At 37.1% G+C, this 18987-nt stretch overlaps 2 protein-coding genes across 3 annotated transcripts in view; one reads left to right on the top strand and one right to left on the bottom strand.

Moving 5' to 3' along the window:
* The window catches only part of LOC116180458 (potassium channel subfamily T member 2), a gene marked incomplete at its 5' end in the record, with an annotated part of 45000 nt that extends 27499 nt beyond the window's left edge, over nt 1-17501 (top strand). Inside the window, 5 exon segments of one of the 2 annotated variants that reach the window (XM_031500446.1) lie at nt 149-271; nt 14334-14414; nt 14757-14852; nt 14994-15199; nt 15619-17501. In XM_031500446.1, the coding sequence (XP_031356306.1) occupies nt 149-271; nt 14334-14414; nt 14757-14852; nt 14994-15199; nt 15619-16336 (1224 nt within the window). 2 annotated transcript variants of the gene reach the window in all.
* A 207-nt stretch (nt 17502-17708) lies between these two features.
* LOC116180459 (ankyrin-1-like) lies at nt 17709-18326 on the bottom strand. Its single transcript, XM_031500448.1, has 2 exons — nt 18269-18326; nt 17709-18209 (listed from the first exon to the last, which is right to left on the bottom strand). Exons 1-2 carry the CDS (start codon nt 18279-18281, stop codon nt 17875-17877), a joined length of 348 nt encoding a protein of 115 aa, XP_031356308.1. The 5' UTR covers nt 18282-18326; the 3' UTR covers nt 17709-17874.
* Between the last annotated feature and the right edge of the window lie 661 nt (nt 18327-18987).

Below are 18987 nucleotides of genomic sequence, written 5' to 3' on the forward strand. Positions count from 1 at the left end.
CCTACTAAAAAAAACTTTGCCGTCTAATTATAGCAAATTTAGATCGACGTAACAGGGCGAGGTTTAGAAACATCCAGGATGTGCTTTGTGTACTTAACCGATTTTTCTCTGTTACGAGTGTGACTAACAAGTTCCGTATATTTAACAGGCGAAAGACGTGACAAATTTGGCTCAAACATTGCTTTTTAATCAAACCTGTCAGTATCTAACATACAATACGCATATACTGAAAACCAAAAACGAAGAAAATGATCTGGGATCTCTCTTCGGGGTAAGTCTTATAGTGAAAGAGCTTTGTAGAAATCACAACGTACGGTGTGCAGCTTGCTTTGTTGCTTTCGAGTAGTGACAGCTTCACAGAGTGCTTCGAGAGGAGGTCCATCAAGTAGTCTTCCCTGCATGATTTCCACGTACGGTCCCTGTACATATTCTCTCAAATAAATCCTTCCAATGCCAACTAGCCCTGGAGGTCTCAATTGGCTTTCAACGTTTATTTACAGTCCTCGAGTCTAATCGGAATTTCTCAGTCCTTTGTTCTCGCAATTCCTCTTATGAGATGTACTTTGCTGATCATGGTTATAGCCAATGTCGAGATTGAATATGTGTTTGCTTTTTCAACTTGATTGTTTAAGGTGTGTGAAGACAGCCGTCATTTGCGATTAAAGTGATTTAATCCAATGCATAATTTTGCTTATTTCAAGAACAGTGAACTTTGCGATAAATGATATTTTCTTTTCTTATGCATAAATAATTATGCGCCTTTTACATGCAAAGAATTGACATATGACAAGAATATAGAGGTATCGTTAAATCTGACGTGAACCCTAAAATGATCAATTTCAATAGTAACGATAAAGATACGAACGAAAATAGAGATAACAATTAATTACAAAAATTATTTAAAATTAAGTTGTAATCGTTTTTTCCCGTAAGTAAAAATTGACTTGTGATCATATAACTTAATCTAGCTTTTTCACCATACCTGCTTTTTAAATAGTTTTTATTTGTTAAAATGTCCCAATTTTAATTTGTAACCTCCACAACCCAGAAGATGACCGTTGGTCGAAACTACTCGCTTTTACATCTTTAATTAAATTAGTATGGGGAAGGTTTTGTGTTTAACAACTTAAAAGTCCTTGTACCTGGAAGCCGTGTGAACTGTGACCGAGGTATTTGACGGGGCAGAAGTGAAGTTAATTTACCGTATTTTGGGATTCCAGCATTACCTTTTCAACCGTAATTTATTTATTGTGTGATCAAAACTCTCTAAACCTTCCCCATATAGTTTTTATTCGTTGAAGTTTTTAAAAATAAAAGCGACTTATAAAAGTTTGAAACTATTGAGATGACTACATATTTAAATTATTTAAGTAATGATCCACGATCAGTAGGTACCTATTTGGAATTTAGCCACTTGAGGGCAGACGTGAAAAAACGAATCTCAATGGCTCATAAAAATTACATTGCACAAGTAGAATCCAACATTCACTCCGATCCAAATCGTTTCTGGTCTTTCATAAATAATATGCGCCAACATGTAGATCTCGAAAACAATATGCTGTGCGGAAACGCAGTTATTAAGATGGGAAATGAAATAGCTGATAAATTTGCGGAAGTTTTTGAATCCGTATATCTACCCGCGCAAAATCAATATCACGTCGAAGCTGCAATCTCTACTACAAACTGTGAACCCTGGAACGTGGCACTTGATTTAGTAGAAGTTTCCCCAAATGACGTATTAGGTGCTATTAAGCACTTAAATTGTAAGCGTTCAACGGGCTCAGACTTGTTGCCACAATACTTCTTTAAGGGATACAAAGCAGAGCCTTCGATACCGTCGATCACTCATTATTATTGCACAAATTAAACTTTTATGGTATACGGGGTGTGGTTGCAAATTGGGTCTCGTCTTATCTATCCCACAGATGCCAACAGGTAGAGATTAAGTTCAAAAATGGAGGAACTATATCTAAATTCTTATCGTCGCCTTTGTTTGTTAATGTAGGAGTACCTCAAGGATCCGTTTTGGGTCCCATCCTATTCATACTTTTTATAAATGACATTGTCATGTTTCTAAATTGCTTCCATTCACCTGTCGTGGTAGTAAAATTTCAGATTTCAGTAATTCGATGATTAGTAAAAGCGCTCCCACTCAAGACAACGGTAAATTTCTAGGTATTTATATAGATCAAAATTTAAACTGGAAGTGTCATTGTAACACCCTTGTAAAGAGGTTGAACACCTACTGCTACCAAATACGCAACAATCAACTAATAGGTATCGAGCACACGTTGACATACTATTTTGCTCAAATACATTCCAGACTTTCAGACGGCATTATTGTTTGGGGATCGTCCAGCTCAGCAAAGAAAGTATTTCTAATTCAAAAAAGGATAGTTCGATGTATTGCCGGTATTAGCACATATGAATCTTGCCGACCAATTTTTAAGAAATTCAGTATTTTAACTCTCGCATCTATATACATTTTAGAAGTATCATCATCCATTTTCAGTAATCGGCATCAATTATTACGTAACTGTAATTTACATTCACATAACACTCGACACAAAAGATCATTTTGTAACTCCCTCGTCAAGGCAAGCTAGCAGAAATTTCTTCTACGTCAATGGGAATTAAATTATATAATGTCCTCCCCAAAAGTGTAACAGGTCAGAAAACATTAAAGAGTTTTAGGGCAGCTATAAAAGCAATTCTTTTAATTCAAGCACCATACACTGTGGATGAGTTTTTTAACTTTTGTTTTCGAAACTAGTTTTTTTGTAATTATTTTAACGTGTTCTAGTATTTTAAATTGTGGAGTTATATGTACATTTGACGTATCTCATGCAATGGCTCACATTGTCAGAGATAATAAATAAATATTGAAGATATATTTGACATACAAATGGGATTCATGGAAGGGTTCCACATGTGGTTGTGCTGGTCCCATAATTCCAAATTAAGCATGTATTTGTACAAAATACAAAAAACAAAATGTGGACAAGTTTTTGATTCAGCATATAAGAAGCATATATGGTATCTTTTGAATCAACACGTGAACCAATCTATAAACATAAACTCACATAACTGAAAACTTCAGAATATTTTTTTTTTTTTTTTTTATTTTTATTATTATTATGCTTTGCAACAGAAACATTGCTTACAAACGTCAATAAAAACGAAATACAAAATAATTAAATTCAAAATTCATAACTAAAAAATTCCGCATATGAATAAAAAGGGTTATTAATAAGAAATCGTTTGATATGTGTTTTGTAGGTTGCGTAAGGTAAAGCCTTTATGGTATCCGGGAGATGGTTATAAAATTTTTGAGACATAGCTATAGAGCTATCTTTCGTTTTGCTCAACCGGTAAAATGGAATTCTTATTGCTGCTCTCCTTCTCGTGCAATAATCGTGGACGTCTGAATTGTAGGTATAGTTGTCAATATTTAATTTAACATGACAAAGACAAGTTAATATAAATATACATGGCATTTTCGCACATTTAAAGGCGTCACGACACTCGCTTTTATAGCCTAAATTCATTAATACACGCACTGCTCGGCGCTGTACCCTGAATAAGCGTTTCCAACATGGATTGTTACCCCATAGAATAAGAGAGGAGGCTGTGGCAGAGAGCAAAGTAAGCATTTTTCAATATATCGAGTGATACTTGATCGTGTAACCTACGTAAAACAAAAATGTTTGTATTAAGTTTAGAGGTGACGTAGTCAATGTGGCTGTTAAAGTCTAACTTAGGATCTAAACGTACTCCAAGAAATTTTACGTATTCTGGGTTGTCGTAACGAAGGCGCCTTAGGTTAAAATCATCTTCTCGGTTTTTAAAGCGTTAATGTCCAGACCATTGTTGGTACACCATTCAGCTGTAGATTCAAGGTTGAGTTCCGAGGTTGCAATTAAGTCGTTTGGGTCTCCATCTTTTTGTAACAAGGTGGTATCATCGGCATACAATAAACATACGCACTCATGAGGGATGCTGGTTGGTAGGTCGTTGATGTAAAGGAGAAACAATAACGGCCCCAGTATGCTTCCCTGCGGAACGCCCTTATTCACTGGCAGTATTTCACTGAATTCGTTATTAACGCGCACAGTTTGAAATCGATTGGTAATATACGATTTTATTAAGCAAGCACTTTTTTTTATCAAAATTGTATATATGCACTAGTTTATTAATGAGAATGTCGTGTGGGATGCAATCAAACGCACGAGTTAAGTCAATGAATATTGCCCTACAATACTGGCCCTGCTCAAAACACTCCAGGGTGTATTGAACGAAAGACAGAATGGCATCGGCTGTACACCTTCCAGGTCGAAATCCAAACTGCTTATTGTACAGTAGATTGTTATCTTCCAGGTACTTAGATATACGACTGTACATAATTTTCTCGTATAATTTCGAAAAAGCTGGCAGAATTGATATCGGGCGGTCACGAAGGGTACTGTTAATTAGCTTCACTAATAAGTTGGCATATAAACTTGAATTGCTTTTGATGAAATTGACGGTCGTCCCATAAAGATCTTTGCTATGACCGTTTTTTAACGATCTGATTACGTCCAAAACTTCTAGTAGCGATGTTAGATGATGATCAAGCTTAAGTTGTTTGGAAGTGTCAACGTCGTTGATATTGGTGTCATCCGATCGATAAGTAGGAGTAGGAGTAAAGCCTGTAGTTGAGTTAGAAGTATTAATGAAATGCCTGTTGAACTCGTCTGGTGTAAGATGGTGTGGATGTAAGGTAGTCCTGTTTGATCCTCTGTGTGCATTAACGTTGCTCCACATTGTTTTGGTAGGGTTACTCGATGTTCTTATCGCAACGTTGTTAGCAGCTATCTTGGCATCCTTAATAGCACATCTATAAGAAGACCTTGTTTTTCCTTTTAAAATTAAAAGTTCATTGGTTTTGTATTTATTATACAATTGAGATATTAACTGGTAAGATTGCCTCAGCATTTTTAAAGTTTTGTTGAACCAGTTCACACAATTTCGGCTGGTAGATCGCTTCAATTTTGTTATTGGAAAGGATTCTGCAAAATCACGTTGAAATTCCTCGAAGAAGGCGTTAAATTTTAAATTTGCATCCATATCACTATTCCATATAGGACTCCAATCCTTCTCGCTAAGGGAGTTAAACAGTTTTATGCGACCTGATGCAGTAAGTGGACGATGAAGGACGCTCTTGGTGTTAACATTGCCATTGTTTTGCGAACCTAATGAAATCAATTGACCAAAATGGTCTGATAAACTGCAGTTTATCACATTAGTAGAAAAGTCGTTTAAACTGAAGTTGATGAATATATTATCAAGGCAGTTGTTTCGCCTAGTTGGTTCCCGTATTGTTTGGATAAACCCAAACGAACTCAGCATACTAGTTAAATGAAACGCTCGGGTATCGTTAGTATTAAACAAAACATTAAAATCGCCGGTTACGATAATATTAGTAAAAACATTTAATTTAAGCAACAGGAGTTCCATATTGTTCATGAAGATCTCAAAGTTACCCGCAGGCGAACGGTAAACCGCAACAACCACAGTTTTAAGCTCACGAGATAAAATTGCGCAGACCTCACAATGCGATTCAATAGACATCTCATTAACATATGTCAATTGTTTAATATCATCACTATGGTTTGGAGTCAATATTAAGACACCGCCGTGAGTAGATTGGGATCGGCAGTAGGCTGATGAAACTTCCCACTTACCAATTCGTAAAGTACTTAGTACCTCCCGATTCAATATCCAGTGTTCACTTAAGCATATGATGGTAAAATTTTGATCACAAATAAAAGCTTCTAGTAGATCTAATTTGTTTGTTATACTTTGGATGTTAATGTGAAATACTTCTAATCTCTTTTTGGCATGAGTTTTTGAAGACGCCATAAAAAATGATTAACACAAGTACCCTTTGGCCATGTGGTTGGTGAAAGGAATAGCTCATTATCTTCTGGCTGGATAGAGATTTCAAATGAGGAGTAAGACTCAGGATATTTAGAAGGCATTTGCTGAATTACGGTAGGAGTGATGCTCTTATTCTTCATATGTTCCGAAATTTGTGGTATAGTTGTGTCGGGATGTAATCGTGACACATAATAAGTTATTGTTTTAGCGACACCCTTAATGGTAGAATCGCTGTCAGACGTTCCAGTAGTTAACGTAGGCCTTCTGTTTCGCCTACTTTTCGGCTTTTGCCACTCTCCAGCGTCGTTATCTGGGGTTTCAGTAGCCTTCAAGGCTACCTCAGGTTTGAAAGTTTTCACATCACTAGCATTGGTTGATAGAAGGTCACTATTAATATATACAATATCGTTTATCATTTTTGATTGTGCTATTTCAATTGAACTTTGCGATCTTGGATTTTCCGTCTTATTTTGCGAATTGGTGTTTTTCGTAACCGAACGTGAATTAGTTCGCGACTTGTTATCGTTATGTTTTACTATGTTGGAGTACGATGGAGTAGATTTCTCTTTAGGTACAGCCACAGGCTTTTCTATACTGAGGGATTGTAATTGTTTAGACAAAGTTAAATTGTGATTTTTGATTACGTTTAATTCATATTTTAATGGCAAAACAACTTCTTTATTAAAATCTTCAAGAGCTTCTTGAACAGCATTCCCCGCACAAGCAGAAAGCTCATTTTGTATGGAATTTATCAAAGTTGACTGCAATTGTTGTATTAAGCTATGATATGGTCGTTCGGTGCATTCTCTACACACGTATTTTAAGCAAGGCATGCTATTAAGAAAATTTATCGTACCTTTGTTGACTTCGGCACAATCACCGTGAAAATATTTATTACACACACCAAAACAGTGCACAAAATCTTCATTGGCAATTTTTAAATTACATTTAAAGCATAGGATATCAGGCGGGCGTCCGACCGCGTCCGCCATCTTCTAGCACGCTAACCTAATTACAGAATAACCAAATGTACAGCCGTGGTCAGAAGTAATGATCTTCGTTAGATACCTCAACTGTAGAAAAAGTACTAATATGTTAGGTTAATAGGTTTTTTGAAACATACAAGATCACTATATTAAAAAAAAATATTCCGAATATTTGCCATTTGCTGTGTAACGATCGTCGGAAAAAACAATATAAATAATTTTAACGTTCTATATATGAGTATTATTTTTAGTGCACTTTCACTTTCACTTTCAAAAAATAGAAAGTGCACTTTTGCTCTCCTTATATGTCTGTCTGTCTGTCTGAGTCATAAGGGCAGCGGAACTACACCACTTACCGACTTGGTATTGGTGTCATTCGATTAGAAATTAAAAATGATTTCATGTTTGTATTGTATATGCATGAAATGTCTATAAGGGCTATTGTAATCGAAAAAACAAATTTGAAAGTGCACTCTTCGGCTCTTACTCACTAGCGTAAGGAAATTTTTCTTTTTAATTTTACAGTATTTGTATCTAACACATGACATTGGGCACAGCATGTTAACACACTTTACAGTTTGCACCATAGTTTATTTGGTTCTCTTACCATACTTATTTAATTAACTAACGTGTAGTGATTATTGTATTGTTTTGTTTTGTTTTAGTGCACTCTAAATACCGGTCAAATATTGTTCATTGTTAGATAGATAGATAGATACTTTATTCTTTACCAGAGAGGTGTTTCAAAAAATTTACAAACATTATTAACAAGCGTAAACAAACAACAAGAAAATATAAATATACAACTACAGTTAAAAATTAATAAATACTAAACTACGCAAACTCACTCATTCCTGGAAAACATCAAAGAATTCCTTTAAAGAATAAAAAACAAAGGAATTAAGTCGCATTCTTAGCGTTTTTTTAAACAAATCAAGTGAAGAAATTGACCTTATACCCGACAAACTACACATTCGAAAATAAATAAGTTATATACAGTTGGTATTTTTAATTTCATAAAATGGGGACGACACGAGTCTCGAGGCCCTATTCGAACTATAACACGAATGGCTCTCTTTTGCAGCTTGAAAATATTTATGACAAATAAACATAAACATAAATAAACATTATGTCGCTTTGAGGAAACAAACAGACAATAAACACAAATGAAAGTATGTCTGTAAAGAGTGCACTGCAAAAAGGAAATTCAAAATTAGTAAACATTTATACGGAGATTTATGGTTTTAAAACTAGAACGGCTTTCACGATCATTCAAAGAGTGTGCAAAGGTGCGAATGTCTATGAAGCTCAATCCACTCAAAGTTGCTAGTCGCTTAGAACAAGAATTATGTCAACGGCCAGATCTTTCCATCCCCTGCAACAACGGCATAAGTGTAAATCTGTCAGAAATGTAGCCTCTATCCACTTGCCACTTGCAATCCAATTATATGTAATGTGCGTGAAGATAAATAATATAAAGGACTCTGAACTAGAAAGCAATTGTACGAGGAAATGAAGGTGGTGGTGAAATGAATATACCTAATAAACTCTACCTCAGTTACGTAAACAAACGGACAGCCAAGGTAGAATTATGGCCACCAAATTTCAAAACTCATTACCGCGTAATAGGTTTTCTGTCTGTCGCTTCTTCAAACCGAATGCGCGTTTTGAACATGTGCTGCCGATTTCAACAAAAATGATCCCGTCATCATAATTCGTATAACGCAGCTAATTTGCGACATTTATAACAAATAGGTACATTATAAAAAAGCAAACTGTTAGGAACGTAATACGCAAGTGTGTAATCTGTCAACGTTTTACTAATATCCCTGTGGAAGTGGAAGTTGGTGTCCCTCCGAAGGAACGAGTGATAAATGGAGATCCCTTTACTACTACTGGGATTGATTTCACTGGTCCAGTATTCCTGAAGGGAAAAGAGAAAGCTTGGATCGTGGTATATACTTGTGCAGTTTATCGTTGCATTCACTTGGATTATGTCTTAGCTTTGGATACTGGAACATTTTTAAATTCTCTGGAAACCATATTTTCTGACAATGGAACTAATTTTGTGCGGGCGAACAACCTTTTCAAGAAGTTAGATTGGAACAAAATTGAAAAGGAAACTGGTACAAAGAAAATTGGAACAAAATTGAAAAGGAAACTGGTACAAAGAAAATTATTTGGAAATTTAATGTTTAAACTGGAGCCTGGTGGGGCGGATTTTGGGAACGATTAATACGTTCTATTAAAGATTTAATGAAAAGGATCATTGGTAGAGCTAAACTGAATCGGAAGGAATTACGAAATTGTTTAGTTGCTATAGAATCTTTGCTATGTTGGGTGTTATTTAAGTACTTTATTTACATATCATACTAAAGCTACATTTCGATGATACCAACAGGTTCGAGCTACTAACTTAGTCAAACTAAACTAACTATATAGTCAGGGAGACATTTCTGAAAAATGCACGTCTAACGGCGTTTTGTGCTACAAACTGGCAACAGGCGGTTCTAGACTAATTGGTCCCCGCTGAAAACGATGCGCCCTGTTGCCAGATCCGATTTTGGCATTTAAGCCCTTAAAGCGAAGATAGCGGGCGAAATGACCGTTTTTCGGTTATTTCGAGCCCACAAGGCACGCCACTGAATGTTTTGGGTAGTTTAAGGGTAGAATACCATCTAGTACACACGTGGACATCGTTTAGGCACACTTTCGTATTCATATTAGGGGCCTAAATGCCAAAACTCCGTTTAAAAACGTAAAAAATGCAAAAATTCGTCATTTTTTTTTCTGGCCGGTTGTCGGCGTCCAATATGTATTCATATGGTAGAGTTAACATTTAAGTATTTGGGGACCTCCAGCAGCGCCATATGCCTGGGGCCTAAATATCAAGATGGCGCTTGGAAAGTCCAAAAAACAGTGAAAAAGTCGTTCTTTTTTCCGTTTCCGTTTACTACACTGGCCACACATTCCCCATTTCGATGGCCTGGAGCAATAATACGCGAATTGCGAATATCATTCTGGATGTTACACAACTGAAGGGCTTAACTGCGGAAGTGGGGACTTTCCCAAGTTTCCTTTTTGATTGTTTTTTAATTAAAAACGTAACACGTGCAGTCGAAACTGTTTAGGAATATTGAGCACTAATACTATGAAGAAGGTTATTATGGCAAAGAATAGAACGTTACAGAGTTTAAGTTGTCTCTTGAAGCATGACGTTTGTCTCTCGTGGATTGTTTTTGGCATATTACACATAGGATACTGTTAAAATCACCACCAGAGGTGATTCATGCTGCATGGCCAGGCGAAAACTGAAACAGTCAAATTGGAGTCATCCACCGCGAAAGGGAAGACATGAGCACCATTCTTGAATAGAGCATTCTTCATGCGTTAGAATGTAATTGATATCATGTTAAATTAGTATGACGAAGCTTAATGTTAATGTAAATCTTAGAGTGAGAGTCGTTAAATCCCAGGTTATTAATCCAAAAAGACACATTTCCCAAACTTATTTTAATTCTCGTTTTAATGAACAAATTGTAAAAGCCGCGACTAGTTTCGAACCAACGGTCATCTTTCTGGCTAGGGAAATTTACAGAATAAAACTTGTTAAATGTTAGTATACAATGCAAATTTGAAAGGCAGCATGGGGAAAACGATGATAATTATACAATAAAACATTAAAAAAATATTCTTCATTGAATGTTAATCTTAGTTCCATGATGTAAAATTAATTGACTTTTAATATTTAAATGGAAATATGGGCATTAGGTGGAAGACGCTATCGAAGCGACACAGACGACTTCAGGAGCGGCGCCGACGAAGATGCACAACAACACGCGCAGTGCACTGATTTGACAGTTTCGCGAATCCGTTCGGTGGATGAATAATTCCACCCCCTTCTTTCGTGGGGTGACAGTTCGCAATTACTGATAATGAATGTTTCGAGAACACCAAGATGAACAGCGAACGTAAAGACGTGGCCAGTGTAGTAAAATTACGGCAAATAGGAACGACTTTTTTCACTGTTTTTGACTTTCCAGGCGCCTATCTTGATATTTAGGCCCCAGGCAATATGGCGCTGCTGTAGGTTCCCCACATACTTAAATGTTAACTTGACATATGAATGCATATTGGGACGCCGACAACCGGTCAGAAAGAAAAAAAAGTGTATGAATGCTATGCTTTGACGTTTTTTAAGCGGAGTTTTGGGCATTTAGGCCCCTAATATGAATTTACCAAGTGCCTAAACGGTTTCGTTCGTGTTGGATAGATGTTTTCTACCCCTAACTACCCAAACGTTCAGTTGGCTTGCCTTTGTGGATCAATATAATCGAAAAAAACGGCAATTTTTTGACCGCCATCTTAAGATTTAAGGGCTTAAGATGTCAAAATTGGTTCTGGCAACAATGGCGCATCGTTTTCAGCGGGGGCAAATTAGTCTAGCTAGGAACCGGCCTTGTTGCCAGTTTGTAGCACATAAACAATTGGTACTTTGTATGTACTTGTGTTTTTTTGTTTTTGACAAAGTCGTGCATTTTTAAACAAAATCGCTCACATCCTTCTAAGAACCTGGCCCAAAGCTAATTATTTTTGTATATTATTTTTCATTCGCTTGCACTCAGCATGTTCCACTTGTAGGAAGTAAATGAAAATCGTTTATATGCATTTTTTTGTATCGTTATTTATGATTCTAAGTACACCCCTAATTATTACGTATGAGAGGACCGGTCCAATTTTTTTTATTGTCAATTACGCTTTTTAGCAATTTTATAAAATCAACATTTTCCTCGTTTCTAATGATAGCTATCTCTTTAATATTCATTTCCTTTCAAAATTCTATTAATTCTCTCAACAATACGTCTCGCGTGCTTGTCGATCGAGATTTTTGTAATACATAAATTGTTGATATTTCCGGAACATAACATAAATTTTTACTACTTGAATACAAGGTAGTTTTATCTCCCACTTGAAATTTATTTGCATTTACAAGAACTAATTCTGTGCTTTCTTTTGGAATTTTAAAACTTCCGCAATATTCGGTTGATCAGGCCGATTTGCTGAATCTCCTAACTTATTATCGTCTTGATTTGCATTGTTATTTTGCAGCACTTTACTTTTAGCGCGTGTTAACACTGTAATTAACTGAGCGTGCATATTTTTAAGTTCATCCGAGGTTATTATAATACGTGATAATGCGTCCGCACTTACATTATTACTTCCTTTTACGTATTCAATTCGAAAATCAAATTCCTCAAGGTGTAATCTAAATTTTGTCAAACGACTAGATGGACTAGTATGATTAAATAAGTAAATTAACGGTTTGTGATCTGTCAAAATTTTAAATCTTCTTCCAAACAAATAAGGTCTAAAATACTTTATAGCCCACACAACAGCTAATAATTCTTTTTCTGTCGTAGGGTACAATATTTCACTTTTATTGAGAGGGCGGCTAATGTAAGCTACTGCTTTTTCATTATTATTTAATAAAACTGCACCGATTGCTAAACCCGAAGCATCGGTTTGTAATATAAATTCGTTTTCGTCTGAGAAATCTGGATAATCTAGTACAGGTGGAGTTATTAATGAATTTCTTAAATAATCAAAGGATTGCTGACACTCATTGGACCACTCAAAATGAGAATACTTTCGACATAATTTGTTTAATGGCAGCGCTATGCTTGCAAAATTTGGTACATATTTCCGGTAATAGTTGGCGAATGCAACAAACCTTTTTACTTCGATTGAATTCTTTGGAATGGGATATTCCTGTAGTGTTTTAATTTTTTCTGGATCGGGTAAAATACCATTTGCGGATATAACGTGACCTAAGTATAATATTTCTTTTCTTAAAAATTACATTTGGAAGGATTTAATTTTAAATTAACATTCCTATCTAACACTTTAAGTAAATTTTTATTATGATCTTGTAAATTTCTACCAAAAATTCTTAAATCGTCTAAATATACAAAACATCGCTCATAATTTAACCCCGAATTTTGGGTTACCACCACAAAAGGACTGCAGTGCTCATGTTTTCCAGAAGGGAAGGAAGCTACTGCAAGCGATTTACGTATTCAACGTAAGAAGATACTGGAGATCCAGAAAGCTATACAAGATCGTTTCAGAAAGGAATATCTTTCGATTCTTGTCTCAACAAAACATATAAAAGGCAAAGAAAATTTGAAAGTGGGAACGCTAGTACTTGTTGGGGATAATATAAAGGAAAGGTTCGAATAGCTACTTGGAAAAATTTTCCCAAGTCATGTCGACGGAGTTGTACGAGCGGCTGAAGTGAAAACGAAAAATGGATTATTAAAGCGTCCTGTTGAGCGTCTTGACCCGCTAGAGATGTCTGAAGAAGTGAGATCTAAGTTCAAACCAGAAGTGAGTCACATCGCATTTGATTCAGTCAATTTTAGGTTTGAATGAAGTATCAAAAGAAGCTGCTGAAGAGGAGGAATCCGTTATTACACGTCATGGACGAAAGCCGAATCGTTACGGGCAGTGGAATCGGTAATTCGGTAATAAATGTATTTATAGTAATGTAATTTTCTAGTATAAAATTAGCGGGAGTTTGTAGAATGTATAGACAGATAGAAATTGTGAACGTCTTGTCACGTCATATTAGATTGAAATCTTATAAAATAAACTTTTAAAGATTTTAAAGTCTCGTCATAGTTTGTCTGGCAATCACTATTAGATAAGTTTAAGAACAAATTAACGTAGTCGCGATAGTGGTTTTTATCTCGTTACGTAACTTAACCATAAATAAGTTTTGACACTTAGAATGGCGCTTAAATTAAACGTTTTTTTAGAGGAAGCTTTTACTCCTGGTCCATTATTACTAGCGATTTTATACCGCTAGATTTTTTGGCTATACTGTTAAATAAACTTTCACTGACAACGAAAGTGAAAGTCAGTTGGCGCACCTGTGAATGCCCATAAGGGCGTAAAACAGCGCATAATTTGCGCCCAATTATGCATTCGATTAAATCAATTCAGTCAACCTCAGTGAAAAAATAGAAGTAAAAATACTTACTTAAAAACAAACTGCAATATTTTTTAATCTTTCACTGTTTAATTGTGGCAATTCCTACAAAGTTTGGAGATTGTATTGCAGTTATCAGTATTGCATCATCACCAACCGAAATGGTTATCTTCTGGGACCGCACCAATTTTGTGAAACGTATGAGCTGTCACTCAGCTAAACCACTTCTTCAGCCGTTAACCGTCTATAACTGTGATGGTCTCAGTGGGAGGCAGCCCAAAATCCACCCACCTGCTCTTGCACTGGTATAGGGTCGTTTACACCTTGAGAGATAAATGAAAAACTGAAAAAATATACTTAACTAACCATCATTAACAGTGTGCCCTACTCTTCCGAATTTTTCTACACTAAACTTTTTGAAAATGTTTTCTTCGCAGATTTTCTGCGGCGATCCGACGCTGGCATGGTTTCGATGGAACATTTTTACTCGGTGGGGACAGGAATATGATCCGACAAAGGTGTTGTACTCTCGACCGAGTTTGACCGTTTTTGTTTGGATTTTGCGCGCACGCTTTAGCAAAAAAAAAGAAACAAACACCGCGACTTTTGGAACCCCTCGGTAGTAGAAATGCATAGACGCCCAAAGCTTTTGTTTGGTTACCTATTCCTTTCTGGGTTACCTTTCTGAATCTCGCCCCACCCTCTTAAAACCATAAACTTTAGATGAGAAACGTAGTAACTAACAGGAATGAATATGACCAACCTATATTTGCTAAAATTACTAGTTTGATGTAAAAAAAAAGAAAGATTTTAGTGGTAGTGCACGACAATTAGTCTATGCAGCTTCTAATTTCCTTCAGCTTGACGAGGAAATGGGCGCTGATCGCGTTGGGGTAACGTACCGACCGAAGGAGGGTACCAATTGTCTTGGATGTACTGAGAAACGTAACTCGATGGTGAGTTCTAACCTTTGCTTGTTGCAGCTTGTATGCGTTAATATCATTTTTCTTCAATTTACTCGATTATAGTTTGACTTTATTATTTCATGACCGAACGCGTTAAAGGTCGACTTGTGTTCATTTGTCCTATGTTAACAGTACTCGGTGAGTATGGCCGACGAGGCGAGAGATAATCACGAGCAACAGATCGAGCGAGCGGAAATTGCGAACCTGGTCAGATCGCGCATGGAAAGTCTTAATCTACCACCGATGGATTACAACGATGTCAGTGAGAAACGGAACAGCCTATCTTACGTTATCATAAACCCCAGCTGCGATTTGAAGTTAGAAGAAGGAGACATCATGTAAGTTTTCCATTCTACCTTCTCTTTTCCTTGTTGTAACTATACTGGCGTGTCGTCGTCTACTTTTTCATTTTCCTTACCCTCTTCGTCTATTTCTTTTCTGATTTTACTCATCCTTTCTACCTCTTTTTATCTACCAAATGATCTTTCTCACCACATAATCTGCGCTACCTTTTTTCTCGCAACCTGCTGTGATTTTAAATTGTTCTTTTCGATATTTCCACTCCAAATATACCTTATCAATAAAAGTAGATCAAAGTTTCAAAATCCAAAGTACATAACTTTGTCACTCTTATCACTCTGACCGGAGATAATTTTTCCGGCTACGGGTTCGCTACATTCCTCCCAATCCGCCCGCATATAATTCAGCAACAAATGAATACTCTTCATTGCACCTTTTTGATAAAGTTTCGTTTCAGATATTTAGTAAGACCGAGCCCATTCTCAGCGCAGAAAACATTCGAAAGGCACAACAGCCGAAGAAAGTCAAACATCAGCTTCTGCTCCCAGACGCTGCTGCAGCAGATGGCCGGATTGGGTAGTAGGCGAGGTTCCGGTCTCGGACTTACCTCATTCCAGCCGTCGAGACCGCCGCCGCTCGCCACCACGAAGTCCAACTCGCTCTCGTTGCCCGACAGTCCGACGGTCGCCGGCTATCAGCGCGGCAGATCGAACTCGTTACGTGTAATTGACGACATTCTGCTCAGGAGATCGAACTCTCTCCGACAGGGGTTGACGAATATAGGTGTTAGAAGAAAAAGTAGCCTGGAAGATATAGGACTTTCGCATTTTTCGTCCGCGCCGTACTATAGCAATTACAATAATCCAATCAAGATTGCTTTGAACGGTAGTATCGGGTTAGAGGTGACTCCGCCGGAGGAGAACAGTCCGCCGGTGATATCTACGAATACGGCTTTAGTTGTAAATCCGCCGCCACCGAGCGGATTGCTAAGTAAAACGGGCAGCACGATGAGTTTGTCCCAGGGCGTTCTGCCCGCGGTGCAACCTTTCAGTTTAGGCATTAACCCGCCGCCAAGCCCGCCCCCTTACGGCGAATCTGCATGCGCTCAACAGACGGGTTTACCGGTGCCGCCGGCCTCGACGGATCCGCAGCACCTTCAGGGAACCATAGTATGATATAACCTCATGTGGGGGAGGAGGCTGAGTGGCTTACGCAACAAGTGGCTCTAACTCTTCACTTCCACACAGATAGCTCTGCCACTTGAGCGAAGTGTGCCATTTGGGGCAGAGCTATTTAGCTGTAAATTTACCATATTTGGCCTTATAAAAAAAGTGTACATCAGAACTCTAGACTGATATTTAAATCTTTATATCTTTGTAACCAGACGAGAGAGTAGTGGAAAAAAAGATATTCTGTCGGTGACTCCCGTTTTGTTTTCAAATTTCAGGCCTTCTCGCATGAACTCGTGTCATTAGCTCAATAGTTATAGTTTTGACCGTTCCAAATTCTTCCATACTGGCCTGTACCAACAAAATAAAGAGATATTGTTCAGATGTTGAATGTGGGATCAAATATTGTAGATAATTTTAGTGTGCCCTTTACTTAGTAATGTAAAAAATTAATCTTTGGTGCTGGGTCGGAGCATTGACTAAGTGCATCCTACCATCGGGTGACTGTGTCCCAAATGTCTAAAAACTCGACCACGCAAATTCAAGATAACCAAATAGAATTTGTGCGCTACTTTTCATAAAAATAAGGATAAATCTTTTTTTTTCAATTCTTCACTGGTTAAGTTTGTGCCAAGAACAACCACACAGTCAGTCGAGTGGTAGGAATACCAAAAGCTTCGCCCAAACCAATCGCGCTATTTACAGAGTAGATACGTAACCTAAATTGAAGTACATAATTCGTGATACGGTTCCATTTTTTGGACCGCGCATTTTGATGTCAAAGCTTGGTATTCATGTTATTTATGACCCGTTTTGCGCAACTTTCCATTTTTGTACGTAAATAAAAAAAAAGGGATGCGTCGGTTTATAATAATCAAAATTGTTGAGAGAAAAAAGGCCAATTTAAGTAGTAGTCGCCGCTTTATGGGTAGCTTAGCGTAATACCGTCCATGCTGTTTTTAGTGTGTACATATCGAATCACGTGTATAGTTGTCACTATTTCTATACTGTAACCCCTCTAGCTAAAGACTGCAGTGGAGAGGTCCAAATGAAAACGCGCGGTTCACTTATTTTATATATATTTAAAAAGAACATATCCGAAAATAAGTGACTATAGTTACTATATTTTTCTAGGCAAAAAATAAAGTGGTTGAGATCGGATAGATATCTTCAAGACCAATGCTTTGGTACTATTGCTTTATTTAATCATGACATAGAGTATATAACGAGATGAGTATAGATTAAAGAGTTTATCAGTCAACAGATGCCATTTAGGTCAAACGGCTCGGTTTGTGCATGACTTGTTGCAATATGTTGTAAATATGTTGTTCATTGTTTTTGCTTAAAGATAATTAAATTATAGTAAAATAAATTATAGCCGTTATGATGTACATTGCTAATAAAGGCAACATGTATGATTTTTATAAAGTTGTTTTATTTCTTCATTTTTGTAACAGACTGTAACAGGGACGCCAACAGGCAATGTGAAGAACTTCATCCATTTAAGGGTATGAAGTGCTAACGTCACACGCACTCAACGTGTATTATTCTGCCTGTTCGATTGCGCGCAATTGATAGTTCTGCAGTAGACGCGCGGTTACGGTGTGACCGTTCATCTGCGCCAGTAGATAGGGGTACGGTTGTAGGTTGGGCGAGGCGCCTTTCTTCAGCAGCCATCGTACAAGGTTGGTATGCCCGAAGTTCGCTGCCAGATGAATCGGCGCGATGCCCTTGTCGTTGGTGGCGTTCACGTCGCAGCCGGCATAGTAGAGCGCGCGAATGCAGGTGGCGTCCTCTTTGTACGGGCACTCGATGTGATGGAACACCGCCAGGTAAAAGGGGGATTCGCCTTTCACCGATTTAACTGACACGTCACCCCCTGCAAATCAACAGATTTTTAAAACGTATGTTACTGGATGCGAGGTGCTCGTTACGAACCGAATTGAATCATGACGTTGACCAGTTGGGTCGAACCTTTCCGACTGGCGCGCTGAAAAGAAAATAGTTTTAAATGTATGCTCAATACGCTATAGAGACAAGCAATCAGAGCTGGGCAGAATACTTTAAAAAAAGTATTTGAATACTAAATAGTAAATACTTTACACAAATCAAAGGTATTTGAATACTAAATACTTTTACGTCCAGCACAAGCGAATACTAGATACCGATACATTGAAAAGTATTCAAATACTTTCAAAAGTATTCTAATAATATCAAAGGTATTCGAATACTTGTCACTCAAATATATTAAAAATTTAAAATAAAATTTCTTATAGAATGTGGCCTGTAGAATCCATAATTTCAAACAGTTCCAAGATGGGGCTACTAGTTTAAAAGTTACAGCGCTTTGAATTTTCTTTCGAAATTGGTTTCTAAGAAGTCCATAACTTTTGATTGAGAAGTCTAATCGAAAAAGTACGAATTGTCTTGGATTCTACGCACCAAAATTAATAAGAAAAAGTGTTTTCCCGAGAAATTTTGGTGTAGTCGATTTTTGGTAAAAAAGGAAGGTTATACACTGCCTTTTTTTGAAGCCCGCAAAAAAAATTGTCTCAAATCGATCCGGAAAAAAAATGTTCTTATAGAATGTGGCCTGAAGGATTTGAATACTAAAAAGTATTTACAAAATCGAATACTGCCCAGCTCTGCAAGCAATT

Source organism: Photinus pyralis, unplaced genomic scaffold, assembly GCF_008802855.1.
Source record: "Photinus pyralis isolate 1611_PpyrPB1 unplaced genomic scaffold, Ppyr1.3 Ppyr1.4_LG9, whole genome shotgun sequence".
Taxonomy (NCBI): Eukaryota; Metazoa; Arthropoda; class Insecta; order Coleoptera; family Lampyridae; genus Photinus; species Photinus pyralis.